The sequence below is a fragment of the Tinamus guttatus genome, unplaced genomic scaffold (genome assembly GCF_059628265.1).
Source record: "Tinamus guttatus ecotype Peru unplaced genomic scaffold, ASM5962826v1 Tinamus_guttatus_pri_ptg000383l, whole genome shotgun sequence".
Lineage (NCBI taxonomy): Eukaryota > Metazoa > Chordata > Aves > Tinamiformes > Tinamidae > Tinamus > Tinamus guttatus.
Window position 1 is genome coordinate 7286518 of NW_028288917.1, and position 14881 is coordinate 7301398.

The window sequence follows — 14881 nt, forward strand, 5'->3', positions numbered from 1 at the left end:
AGGCAGAGCAGACTTCCACTGAAGCTAGTTCTAGGAGCAACTGCAAACCATATCCAATTCCCTGCCACTGATGTTGGATGCTCTGCAAAAAGAAAAGTAGAAGAAGAAGGATAAATAAAACCAAGCCCAAAGACTGTTCACCATCTTTGAAAACAAAGAAACTCCTCTGATATTCATGCATGTATTTTACATAACATTCTTTATAACCTCAAGTCTATCAAATAACAACCTCCAGGATGATTCTAATCCGTCTGAATTACCACTGATAACTTGGCTTGCATTTTCCACAAAGAAAAAAGTTCTCATTTTCTACAAACACAATTGTAGAAGAAGTGCTATTGCAGTAGTTTGAATACAAGTTATCAGCCATAGCTAGCAGTCCACACACCCTAAAAGCATATAGGTGTGTGCTGTAGTCACAGATGATTTTGGAAAACTTGAAAAATAATGGTTAAGAGAATGTACTAGCAGAACCAGGTAGTAGCAGAGACACGGACAAACACAGTTAAACCTACTTAACAATGGAAGCATTGAAAATAAAATATACTAGAAGCCTCTGTTGTTTGTAAGATCCCAACACAGCTAGCCACTCACTCTAGCAAAAATTAAAAATGTATTTCCAAGACATGGTGTATACATTATCTTTTTCTATTTCCCTAAATGCTTCTCTTGGCTAACAAGCAACATTTCTCCATTAACCAAGTTGATTTGCAGCCAATTCACTTTCATCCATATCCCTATCTTGGTCAAAGTCTGGAAAAGCAATTATACTCTGCCATCTGGGTTGGATGAAAAGGATACAGAGAATTCAGATCAACAGCATATTGATGACACTAGAGCCAAAACCTCCCACACTTTCCTCCACTATTATTTATGGTAATAGTATTACGGTGTGTATGGCGTTTTACAGGCAAAACTAAAGACAGAATTGTAGAAGGCAGAAAGAATGGCGTTTTTTTCCATACACATTGAAAAAGCAGAGGCACGATCCTTACTAGACCAACATGTGAAAGTAATTTGCCCTTTACAATGCTTTGGGATATCAGTGGGGAAAAATGAATACACTGAAGAAGCAGCCCATCCATCCCATTAGATATGCCTTGGTACATTGTCAACATAAGTGAATATTATAAAAAAGATCTTTTACAAACTGAAGTTTAAACACGAAAGCAAATCAAGTAAATCAAAATCACCTTCTGTGTCAGAAACCAGAGCCTAAAAGACCAAAGAAATCTTTAACTCAAGTATAACTGGCCCACTACCACATTTTCTATAGCTCTCTCTCCAACAGACACTGATAAAAAATAAGACAGTAGTTAAATAGCTATTTATTTAGCCATAGTTGGCAACTTGTCCTTCAGGAAAATTTGAAATTTATAAAGCTCCTCTTTAGAAAAATAACATCTGCAAAGTGTTACCATAATAATTTCCTAGTAGTAGAGAGGCTATTATGGTATCTATCTCAAATGCTGCACTGCGCTTAATGTTATAAAACATGATCCATTTTAACAATGGAATCAGTCAGACATGAGTATATTTAGAAAGTTAAATTTTCTGCCATTGAACTGATAAACATTTAAAGCTACTGAAATTTCTCCTTATTTAAAATCTAGAAACAAAGACAGACACAAAGCCTTATTTGTTTTTTAATTTTTTTATTACTCCTCTCATTTAAGAATGAAAGGAGTAGAGGTCAGGGCAAAATGAATCATGAGACTTCCTAATTGTTTACTGCTATCATTTCTTGACTTCGCAAATTTAGTAAGCTTTTTTTATTATTATTTTTAAGAACTGATATTCTGGATAATAAGATGTGCCACACATGAGAAAAAAAAAATGCCCATTTTTGCACTGGTAATAACGTCAGTGGGTCAGTGTTAGCCAAGTGTGAAATTTGGCAAACATATCTAACAGTATTATCATTAATGTTACTGGCACCTTATTATGACAAATAATTACAACAATCTTGGCCAAAGGATTACTCTAAACTCTGCTGACAGATAATAATGATTAGGGACTAAATGTCAATCCAGCCATACTACCCACTAAGTTCAAAATGTCCTTAGTGGCAAGATTCAACCGGAGCTTAAAATACTCAACTTTAGGTATAAACATATGTGTGTCTAGAGGTATGTTAGGTGTCCCAGTACAGTCACTTTATATATTGGCCTATTCTTAGGATTTCCAGAACACAGCACATAGGATCATGCCTTTTTGGCAGCTGGAGGTCAAGATCTCCCAGGGCATCTTAAACAGTATTTCTCTTTAAGACTCGGCAGGTGAAACAAGCCATTTCTCAGCACTGTCAGCGTTGGACCAAGAGCCTCAGAAACAACAAAGCTAAGTGGTAAGGGTGTTCCATTCATTTGGCTAATTACAGGAAGCTAGTGCTTTGGAGATGAATCCTACTTGATCTCCAGCTACCAGTCCGGAGGATACAGATCTCTCACAGATCATATGTGGTATCTGCACCCCTGTGAGCTGTCTCAGTTACCCTAAGGCATCTCAAATGGCACCAGACAACTCTTAGGCAAATGAATCAAGACCCAAAGATCAGAAAATGTCTGGGAGACAGGAGGTAATTCCCAATCCCCAGTAGATTCTTCTTTGTTCAAGCAAGAGCCAGCTGGCTTAGTAGCTAAACTTTCCATCCTCTTCATACCACTCAAGCAGAAATGAGACACAGCAGGGCCAGGGAACTTGCCCATCCTCTCTCCTCCTTTTTCCTACAAATTCTTCATGTAAGCTGTTTTGCTTTGCATGATGCCAACATAGAGTTCAATTAGTAATATGTTTCCAGACTTTTAAAAATTCATCTGTGATTAGCCATGGATTCTGTTAAATCTTTTTCCTAATCCCGGCGTTCCACATGACATACCCTCATCACTTAGCTCGCTCCCCCATTTCTCACATACTAACACCTATATTTAATCTCATCTTAACTACTTACATTAAAAGTAAACCCTAAAGCCACATACAGCTCCTTTCCAGATGCTGCTGTTGAATTATTTCCCTATGGATTTCACCTAACTTTCCACCAATGTCCTCTGGTGCTTCAGTCCACATCTTATGGATTCAAAGCTTTTAATTTTTTTTTCCAAGAAACTCATAAACTAACACCTTTATTCCCACACAAAACAGCTAACATCTGTGGACAAAAAAAAAGAAAAAAAAAACAGCCAAACAAAGAAGAAATGTCTACCCAGCTCAGTTTTCATACCAATACACCTTTTAGCAATTTTTGCATGTAATAAATCTATCTTCTCATAGTAAGAACTGTTGAGAAGCATTCATAATAAGGATATTTAATCCAAATAATAAATTCAATATAACAATTAGAGAATATTCATTTACACTAGATCATCAAATAAATCTATTTAATACAAGAATTGTCTTAAAATGTATCAAATAACGTTCCATCAGAAAGCAAAATTTTCTTCACACATTTTTTCACTAATTTTACAATATCAGAATTTTGTCCCAAATCTTGCACTGTCAAATACTGCATCCAGCCCTGTAGAAGTCTGAAAAATCTTGAGCTGATCATTTCCAACTGTAATACCTTATGTTTAGAAAGCAACCCTTGAAACTATCTCTGAAAGCATTTTACTGAAATGTAAATCATGCATTTATCAGTTTTCTGACATAAGGTTTATACTCCTTCCGAGTGAGAAATTGATGAAAAGACCGAGAAAGTTTGGAAACAAAAGTCTGTATGTGATTCATAATCTCGTATTTAATAAACTCCTGACTCTCCATTACAATCTATGTTACTCACAACATATTACAAGATAGAAAATACTTTTTATCTCTACTGCATTGCCTATTTTCAAGGTTTGTACACTGTTTTGACATTTCTGCCCAAAAAGGACTGTACAAATGTGAATCATTAATAAAGCAGTAATATTTCCTTTTTACTGAAGAGCCAAAATGCTAAATTATTTTTACTAATATTTAAAATAGCACAATATGAAAACCTGATTTTGATCATAGAGCTATAGGCCTTATACTACATGCTCTAACCTCACAAATAAGCCAATAAAACTTCTGAGCTTCAACATTCTGTTGAGCTTTTCTATGTGATAAAAGATGAGATAAACAAAGAGAACCTTTCCATATAAATTTACGCTGAATAGTCTTAACATCAGTATTTTTCTGTGTCATTATTTTTTCAAGATCAGTTAGTTAATGAGTTTTCACAAAGAAAGAGCTGAGTGCTTGTTTTTTCATTACAAGCAAGCATGTCTAGTTCCACATGTGCATTATGGTGTGCACTGCTACACAGTGTAAGGTGGGACACATGCAAGGTGAACAAGTTCCCAACAGCACAGAGCATCTTTAGCATATTTTTTCTCTTTTGTACTTCATATATCTTTCTAAATATGCACTTGGGGGAAATTTGGGTGAAATGAGAAAGAAAAGAGTGGATCTTTGTTAAATGAATGAATGAATTAAATGATAGAAGAGAATCTGACCCAGCCTGAAGGACTAAATAATTACCTTTCTGAAGTCCCCCACCACTTCTTTAAACATAATTCCTTCCACACTTGATACATCAAAGGCTCTCAATATCTTTAAATTTCTAAAATTTCAGAGAAATGGCACCTTAGTTAAATTCCTCAAATATTTATGCCGTGAAAGAGCAAAGGTGACAAACTTCTATCATCAACTTCATCTCCAGACAGTACTCATAATGCACCAATTTCTCACTGAATGAGAGCCACAGAGAAAACTGAATTTCAACCACACTTTCACAGTGAAGTGAATTTTTCAACCCACGTTCTGGAAGAACTGAAGCCATCATTCTCCTCTGAAGATGAAAAAACTCACAGCATAAAAACTTAGAGGAAATAAATGCAACCTCATGTTAGCTACCCAGGATTTTACTTGCTTTCAGAAAAATCTACCTGAGAAACCATGCAATGAAAATCCAAGACACTATAGAGTGTTATTTTTATTTCTTAGTCTCATAATCAAACATTTCAAAAATACAAAATCTGATTAAATAGCATGTAGTTAACACTAAATAAACAAGTAACAATAAGTTTTTTGCTTTATGAAGACTTCTGTGTCTGTCCAACTATTAAGTCTCATAGTGGGTAAAACAGCTGTTGAGATTACCTCAACCACACCAGGGCAACTAAGAGGGTAGAAGGTCCAGAATTTGTGAAATCTTGATTAAGAATGAAACCTGAGTTAAATCCCATTTATTTCGCTAGGAACTACATTTAGATCTAGTTGACCATAGGCAAGCATCTTATCTTCATTCTCAGCCAAGGCAATGACAAAATGTAATAGGATGAATGATCTCAAGACATACGACTTTCAGTACAATGATCTGAAACATGGGATGTCTGAAATTAATCTTTTTCTTAGAGCTAGCAAGTGAGGAAATGAGCACCACTATGCCCATGTGTAGTCTTTGAAGGAGGTAGAGGTGGGACAAGTAAAAAACAGGATCTCACCAAAAAACAGATGTTGGGTCTAAGTAGAAATTTCCTGTGTATTTTTTTTTAATTCCCAAATTTGCAGAGCGAGATCTGTTAAATCCTTTACAACATTTCCAGCTGTAATATAAAGTACTAAACCCACATAATAATCCAACTATAACATAATTCTGCATCTGCTAGGAATTTTCATTTATCTTTCCACTATTTACAATCCAATGGCATAAAAGAACTAAAAATCAATGACTCGACTCAGGTCAAACTTTCACTTTATTACCAGCCTTTTAACATCCAGCACACTGCCTGACAACTTTAGCACGCATACTGCTTAGCCTTTCGTTTCCTCCATCTTCAACACTCTGCCCTCCGATGTTTTTGCTTATTCCACAGCATGAACACTATCTGGTAAAAAAATCAAGATGAGCCTACTGACAGAGCCCTTCGTGCAGGCTGCCCAGAGGAATTGTGGAATTTCCTTCTCTGGAGATCTTCAGAACCTGCCTGGCTGCCACCCTGTGCCACGTGCTCTAGGTGTCCCTGCTGCAGCAGGGGGTTTGGACTGGATGATCTCCAGAGGTCCCTTCCAACCTCAACCGTTCAGTGATTCTGTAATTCTGTGTGACTTCATCTTCTACAGGGAAAGCTCCTCTTGACTTCAAAGAAAATTTTTAAAAGAGCTCAGCAATGAACTATTAAATTCAGTGGAATCGCCTTTTACCATCTCCAGAGTCATCATGATTCACACTCAACACAGCGTGCTAATATGAACTTAGATACCTTATAAGTTTTTTTTTTTTTCTAAATTGTTCTTAGCTTTCTAACGATCATTTTTAGGTAAAGATCCTCTGTTCACCTATCTATTTTTACTGTTTGAATACCACTCTATATCTTGTGAGTATTAATAAAATAAATGTTTCTTTGGATATGCTTGGGAATCTGCAACAACAAAGACTTGTCTTTTTTAAGAAAACATGATATGATTTTTGTAAATGACAATAAAAAAGGAACAAGCACATAAACCACTTGTTTATGATAAAGCAAATGTGAATTTGTTCCTGGAATATAAAATTACATGAAGATAAAAGAATACGAAATGTAGTACATCAGTGACATTAGTCACTCTGAGATGTAACTGGAAAAAAAAAAGTCACGCCTTCTCATTCTAGGTAGCACAATACTGTATGCCTCATTTTTATGTTGTATGCCTGTGAATCAGGCACCAACTTTTGAACACACAAAGTGGCTAACACAAATATACACAAGTTTGTTAAAAGGACTTTGTTGTTATTATGTCATTTTTTGTTTAATTTAAAATTAAATTTGAGAGATTGCTAACATATGGGTGCAAATATGACGATACGATACAAAATCTAAATGACTAACTTCTGACTACATAAGTAAGACAATGTTATCTATCTCTCATGCCAAGTGCGGCAGCTAATGAGATGAGGGAACCTTAGGCTGTGGGTAAGAGGCTATATCACACCATGCATGTTAGGTCCAAATTTACACCCAGTTTATTGCATGTTGTCAGTTGTCAGTTGTTGTCAGTTGTACATTTCAACACAGCTGCCAGGAGAAAGATGGTCATTACTGCCTTACATTTAGCCACTATCCTCTTGCACTGAGTTCAAGTGGCATTGAAGTTGACACTCTGTCCTTAACAAAATCCTTTTTTCTCCAAGGTTCTCTAAGCCATGTGATGTAATCAAAAACTGGATTTGGAATTGCCCTCTATTTGAAATCATTTACATGCCTATTTCCTACATTTCTTATTACATAAACTTTAAATTCTCAAGTAATCATCCATTCTTGATGCTGCGAACACCACATTGTAATCCTATTTCTAAATGTGAACTACATAAGTTATTTAGCCTCACTTTTTATTAGAAAGCTGAGAATCTCATCATTTGATTATTTAGATATTTTTAAATTCCTACTCTACAGCTTATTTTCCTCTCCTCCCATCATGCCCTTCTCCCAGGCCCCACCACTAGATATTTAACAAACAAAAGTCATCTTACATTTCATTTTCATTTTCCTCTTTCTAGTGGTGCATGACCTGAACTGTTCCAGCTGGAATTCAATTTTCTTGAACAGGACTAACCAAAATTGTATGCCCCACGTAAGGTTTTTTGCAATGGCACTAACATTGCATTGTCTGAATGAAAATACTTTATCTGATGTAGCCTAGGATTTCACTTTATTTTTTAACAGCTGTACTGTATTGGTAACTCACAGTTCTCTTATGATTTGTTAGTATTCCAAGGTTCCTCTTTTCCTCAATCACTTCTAACTGATAATCTCACAGTTTATAGTTTATAGCAGAAGTATGTTATTAGTCTCCAAGTACCTAATCATTTTGTATTCTTGAATTTCATCCCAGTGTTTTACATCACTTCTTTAACCATTCGGCTCTTCCTTGCTGTGTCCTTACCATATTCCTAATCCATTAAAAGTCCATGTTAATCTATGTGAAAATATAACATTAAATGTGTAAGACAGGACCAATGTCGGTCGTTCCCTGAGCATGAAACCTTCCTGCCAACAGGTTGCCCCTAGGTCAGAGCAAAACAGCCAAGCAGCTGATATGCAGCCCTCCTCCCTCATGCTCAGTCCAACCTTCAAAACCAACCTGTTTCTTCAAATCAGAACCCAGTGCACAAAACAAACTGCAAGTGCCATGTGTCACCATCAGTAGTAGTCTTGATCACGGAGCAAAGGATCGCATTATATAAAAGGTCATAATAATAACTGAGGAAAATGGAAGAAGATGATGACGTGCTGCAACAAGAACAGGGTGTCCTACTTACTGGTCAAGTGTGCAATTGTTTATCTGTGTAGTACAGAATTAATATATTAATGAATGAAATGGAGAAACTAGTAAATTTTACTTATTTTCTGTCTAGCTGTTAAGACCAAATGCCCTTTGCTTTTCACATCTCCTTTTCAATAATTTCACTAGTCAAGAATCCTTGTGTTTCAAAGTTAAATATAGCTTTAATAATCCTAAATATTACTGGCTACAGGAAGCATGAAAATGAATGGAAAACAAAGATTCAAGACCTCTAGTTATTCACTTCAGACCCCATTGTTTTGCCTCAGACACAGTTCCAGGTGTTTTAACATGGACTAGCACAAATTTCTCAGTATAGCATATGAACAAATCTATACACACTTATTTTTTCAAATAAAATTGAATGTTTTTACTTTTACAAGAGCACTGGTAATAACACTCTAATAACACCTACATTTTACTTTGTGCTTAAAGAAAACTGAAAAAAAATAGCAACAAAACCAACTCTCTATTTTCATTAGATGTGAAAGCACTAAATTACTTCTGGGAAACCTTCCCTTTCCTTTTTTATTTCTTTGCACACCTGCAGAATTGTGGTTACAATGTGCCTGCAACTGTCTTGCAAGCACTAATCAAAACAGCAACAACAAAAAAATCATTTTTTACTACCACCAAATGTGCTACTATAGATGCAGTATCACATAAAGAGGAACACTTTTTTTCCTAAAGATGACTGCTACAGAGCTCACTCAAGCATCAGGAAAATGTAACAATTTAATTGCTTTACAGGCTGTTTTAGTGTCTGTGATTTAAAAAAAAAAACAGATTTCTGTAAAGCAGAAAAATTATTAAAAGTATTTAACTGAATATCACAGAGAGGCAATGCAGGAGCTGATGTTGGCATAAAAACAGTTCCCAACGCTGGACGTAATGTGATTAGCATCAGTGCCTGAGCGGGCCAGCTTGCCATGTAGGCCATGCAGCTTGCAGTCACATCAACATGCAGGTTAAGCAGCAAATTCTCATGTTCACTGCTGTTACTGAGGGAGACACTTTTCTGGAACCTTGCAGGGAGAAAAAAAGGGCAATGAGAATGAAAGAAAATACAGTCACTGAAGCGCACTGCAAAAACAAAGCAGAAGTTACAAGCATCCATTAAAATAAAGAATTCCATCATTTTCTCTTGACCTGTGAATTTCTGGGAAGCTATCAGGGCTTGTCTTTTACTTCAGACCCTCTCTTTGCTGCAGTAGCCCTTGAGCCCTTCAGATCCTCTGTTTCATAAAGGGCAGAGACTGATGCAGCCGAAGTGGCAAATCGAGGTATTTTTTCACATTTTTTGAAAGAAAGTGATGCACTAAAATGGAGCAAGGGTACGTAATGTCACCGAAGGGGACTGTGCTTTGTTTCATGCCTATACATAACGAGTCCCTTCATTCTATTTTTACATATTTTACAGTAAGAAAAGGCTTTTCTTCGTTTACAGAATCAGCTGAGGAAAACGCATTTCAATTTCCTCCTAAATTCATCGCTGTGCAGACAGCATGTTCAGGAAACAATAGTAGCTGGAAATTGTAGTGTAGCTTACCTACACAAAGTTTTGTGCTCAGAACGGTATTTTTTAAAGCTTGACAATTTTTTTATCTCCAACAATAATTCCTCTGGCTATTCCATATGTGTAGCTTTTGAGGTGTCATGCCCAGATCATCTGAAGCAAAATTACAATGAAATATTGCCAGCTGTGCTTGAGACTCAAAACACTACCTCTTTCTTCCTAACTTCTCCACCTCTGAATTTACACTGCTATCCAATAGCATCAGCATTTCAGCTGCTTACAGCAGAGAAAAAAATGTGTGTATAGCCTTGGTATAAACAAAAGGTACAGAAACCAGAAAGCAGACACAATGGACAGTAAACACATTTTTATTTTAAGCCATGATTTTAAATTCTGTTGCAGGCCTAGTTCATGATTTTTGATCGTTCAAGTGCTTACTCATCCCTAGAGTCTAGCTGCGGTAGGATGACAAGTCAGACACAACAGGCCTTAACAATACATGAGCTATTATAGTGACGCCAACCCCACGCTCCAAACAATTTCCTTTTTTGAAGTAGTCCATGCTCTTTATGCACATCTTCCTTAGATGTCCTTCCAGATGCACCCAGGCTCTGCCCCAAAGCCTCTGCCAACCTTCTCTCTTCATCAGCTGCTTCCACATGCCCTGGTCCTTGGTTGCCTGCCCCTGTGTCTCCTCACCCAACCTCTTCTCCCAAGACCCAGCATCTCCAGGGCCTATTCACAGCTGACAGCACCAAGGGCAGCAGCCACCTCCCTCATGCCCTCCATGGCAATCCCGTTGGACCAGTCTAGAGCAAGCCAGGAGGGAGACCCCATCCGTGAGGAGCAGGCGGCTTGGCCGCCCACACGCAGGAGAGCGCATGTGACACCGGGGGCAGGCAGCAGCTCCGCGAGGGCTCACGCCGCCTCCGTGGCAAGATGGACACTGGGGCGTGAGAAACAGCAGGCCTTTCCCGACCTGCGGTGCCGGAGCGCCCTCCGCGCCCGCCCGCGCCACATGGCGGCCGCCGCGCCCCGGCTTCCCCCTGGCGGCGGCCGCGGCGCCGTCCCGCCCCTGCGCGGCGGTACCTGCGCGGGCTGCGGAGCCGCGGCCGGCTCGCCGATCCACAGCTGCTCCTTGAGGAGGTGCTGGTAGCTGAGGCAGTGCTTCAGCGCCGACGGCACCGTGCCCATGACGCCCGCCGGCAGCCGCAAGGTCAGCGCATCCCGCCGGCCGCAGGGACCCCGCCGCCGCCCCCGCCGCCGCCGCTGCCGCCGCTCATTGGCCGCGAGTGAGCGCGGGGAGCCGCCGCGCCGCCATCCCCGCCTCGCCCGCGGCAGCGGCCGCCAACGGCCGCCCGCGCCGCCAACGGCCGACAGCGCGGGGGAAGCCCGCGCGGGAGCGCGGCGACGGCTCCGGTGGCCATCGGCACGGCAGCCTGCCCGTGCGGCGGGTAGCCAACCCTGAGGAGAAACGGCAGTGCCGGCCCTGCCAGTCCAGCTTTGTGTGGAAACTGTGCACAGGCAGTGGGGGGGATATCCCGAGCTGCGCTTGGAGTTAACCCTGATGGCTGCGGGAAGGAGCGGGGCGAGGAGAAGGGCCAGGGCTGCAACAGGAGGAGGCGGCTGGCGCCGTTTGACATGGCAGGACTGCGCAGGCAAACCTGCATCACGCCTGTGCCACCAGCACATGTCTTTCACAAGCAGTTTTGTATGTGCCCTTGCTTTGAGGCTGCTCGTTTCTTGGGTAGCAGAAATCTAGACCATAGCAAAGGAGACCCCTTCACGTTTCGGCAGCCCTTTCAAAAGCAGCAGGTTATATTTTATCATCTCCTTCAGCATTCAGTGCGTTAACCAGTTTTCCAGACTACTGCCCGGTTAAAGACTGGCTGCATCTGAAATTCATCCTGGATCGTTCCTTTTCCAGGGTATCACCGAACTCTTGCTAAATTCACTAACCTTTCCCTAAGCGTTTTCTGCAGAAGATTAGCAGGTTTGTAGCCAAGTCTCTGTCCCAACCCTTTGCTGACAGGCGGGATGCTCTGCAAGAGCTGTCCTTTCTGCCCCTTCGACTTGCAAGCTTGCTGTTCTGTGCATCCAAACCCTTCCCTCCCTCCCATGTGCCAGTGCGAACAAAAACTGGATACTGTTTGGATGACTTGGCCTTTTTTTTGGGGGGGGGGAGGGGATGTTGTTGAAGATAATGAGTCCCTTCAGAATTTTTTAAAATCCCATTTTACTTTTATTTTCATACCTTTCTATCAGGCATTTCTACAGTCTCAGGGCACAGACGAGTGCCATGGTATTTGCCCACTGACTGAATTCCGAAGCAATGAGTTTTTTTTTTTTTTTTCTCCCAGTAAAATATTTGTGTATTCAAAATTCCTACCTTTTCTTTCTGAGATTCCACTAAGTATCCAATACTTGCTGAATCTGCTTTCTTAGGTCTTATTACGTGTATAGCTAGGGATAAAATATACAAAGGCTAATGCAAAGGCAAAGGAGATAAAATCAAGTCTTTCCCTTTGTTATGAGGAGAAAAACGCTTCATTGATACACTTTCTATACATTTCTTATCACCAATTATGGTGTTAGGGTGAAAAATCCTGCTAGGTGAGGAAGAGCATTTCTGTGTATAAAGCATATCTCTGTCTCCTGCCTACTCAGCCCTTTCTCTTACAAGCAGCCCCAGTAACAAAGTGGAATTATTTGTTTGTTTCTGTCATCTCTCTACAACTACTTCTGACATGAACTTCACAATAAACTTCTGCAGATAGCTTATCCATCAAACTACTGCTTTTCCTTATTAAATCCCTCCTAATAGCAGTACTTCTCTGCCATTGTTACTATAAACATCGCTAAACCAGAAAAGTACACTGCCAGAATGGAATGTCGATTTTTGTAGGGCTTGAAGCTCCAACATGCTCTTCTAGGCTAAGACCATTTTGAATATTTTCTGACACAAACCCACTTCAACATTCAGAGTACCACTATGGAGGAGTGTTTTTTGTCTGATACCTAAATGTGGTTGGAAAATGCAACAATGATACATTAAAAAAATTAAACCTGGTAAACTTGCTTCACATTCAATCATTTCTCGTCGTTATTCCTACTGTACATCTTTTTCTCCCTGAACACCGAATTTTGCTTTTCATCCTTACCAACAGAACAAATTTTCAATTATTTCTCATAATTATTTGCAAAGTGATTGCTTCAAAATTGGAAGACATACTTTTGTGAATAAAATATACTCAGTTGTCTTGGTTCTGAATTTTCATGTTTCTTGAGAGAGGGACATGATCACTTAGTTGCCTAAAAAAATGCACTGTATTAAAAGCTTTAGAGCTATCCAAAACAAGAGTCCTTTGGGACAACACAATGTCAAAAGTAGCTTAAAGAAAGATGCATCGCAGGCAACAATAATCATACTGCTACTGTTCTTTAATTACTGCTGTTGTTCTGTAATTACAAGGGTTAACTTATTCTACCCCACTCTGCTTTAACATGAAGATAGATATGGTACAATATCCTGTTAAGCCTTGTCTGTCTTGAATGGCAGTACCAGTATATTTATTGTTAGAAGGTTTTACAAAATAATGTGAGGAATAATGGAGACTTCTGGCAGATCTTTCTGTAACAGCATATGGGCCTCTCATGGTCTGGACCTTTATATGCCCTGTGCTGTTCTTTATTTTGATTCTGCATATTTTTTGTTCAGCAATGGCATTTTGGAACCACTTCAGTTTACTAGAACACATGGAAGGACTCAGATGTGTTTAATGCTACATGAGGATAGTGAATAGAAATTACACATGACTGGCTTTTGGCTTTCCATCTGTCTCTTAAAACTGTATATCATTGTGATACTCCTCTGAATCTGTCGTTCTCGTTGGCTCACACTCTTTTCTGGTTTAAAAATGTTTATTAAAAGGAATGCTTTTCACTAAAGTAAATAATCTCTAGTAGAAATCATGCCACCAAGTCAACTACATGGGAAGAACATGCAAGCTTGTATAATAAACAGAGAAACTTGAAAAATCACTCTGAGAGGTGTTTCTGGACTGCTTATTGTCCTCATGCAACTACACAGGTAGTTGACAGCTAGATCATTACAAATGGAAACATCAAACTGTTGGATTTCCTACAGCGCGACACGAAACCTTGGCCAGGAAAGGCATGGCAAAAATAAGTTGATCACTTAGAAGCATCTAAAACAAAACAAGAAAGTTGTTTAAAGAGTGTTTTGATGACAGCAAGGACAGAATCAGAAGCAGGAGAGCTATTCGTACTGCTGATAATCTAAGTGCCAAACTGGCAAGCTGCCAAGGTGCCTACTAGGCAGGGATCAAAGACACATATGGTGCGTCTCAAACAACAAATAAGCCATAGCATTTTGGCAGGCTTTACAGGAATAATATGCTCCAGCCTTGACAATGAAGATGAGGGCGAAAGAAAAAACAACTGGGCTACCAATAGCGGATGATACCTCAGGGAAAGCAAAGCTTTCATCATTTCAGTTTTATTGGAGAAAAATGCAGATAAATTCTCACATATGGTGGGTCTGGTTGATCTAAATTGATGGGAATTGTAACATAATGTAAAAAAAGATTCTTTAAAGTTGTGGCATAAATCAGTGTTCCATTAGCAGCGGCATCATTCAGAAACAGCATTCTTCAGAGAGTTAGTAATAGGTTTACTTTGCCAAAGAAAGATGACACCCCAGGTGGCAGACCCCTGGCATTTAAAACAGGCATTTAAACTCAGGAAAAAAGTCCAGGTTACATCTTGCCAGATGTTGGATTATTTTCTATTCTTTCATGAATTTGGTCAGATGGCCTTTTTTATTTTATTTGTAAAACATACAAAGAAAAAGAATTCAAACATTTTAATTTCATTGTAGTATTATTAGGCAATAATAAATAAAAAGTAAATTCTGTGAGTTTAGACCTACTTTCATAATCACAAGAGTTACACAACTCCTTTTTGTTACACAGAAACAAAAGAATGTACAATAATATGTATAATTTTATATTTATGAAGACACTGCCTTGTGCATTTGTAAGGATTCTCCATCCTGTGGGT

At 39.2% G+C, this 14881-nt stretch overlaps 1 protein-coding gene across 1 annotated transcript in view; it reads right to left on the minus strand.

Moving 5' to 3' along the window:
• Positions 1–11021, minus strand: part of HMGCLL1 (3-hydroxy-3-methylglutaryl-CoA lyase like 1) — a 73599-nt gene extending 62578 nt beyond the window's left edge. Inside the window, exon 1 of the mRNA XM_088530618.1 lies at positions 10889–11021. Within this exon, the coding sequence (XP_088386744.1) occupies positions 10889–10993 (105 nt within the window). The 5' untranslated portion in view covers positions 10994–11021. The remainder of the gene's footprint in view (positions 1–10888) is intronic.
• Between the last annotated feature and the right edge of the window lie 3860 nt (positions 11022–14881).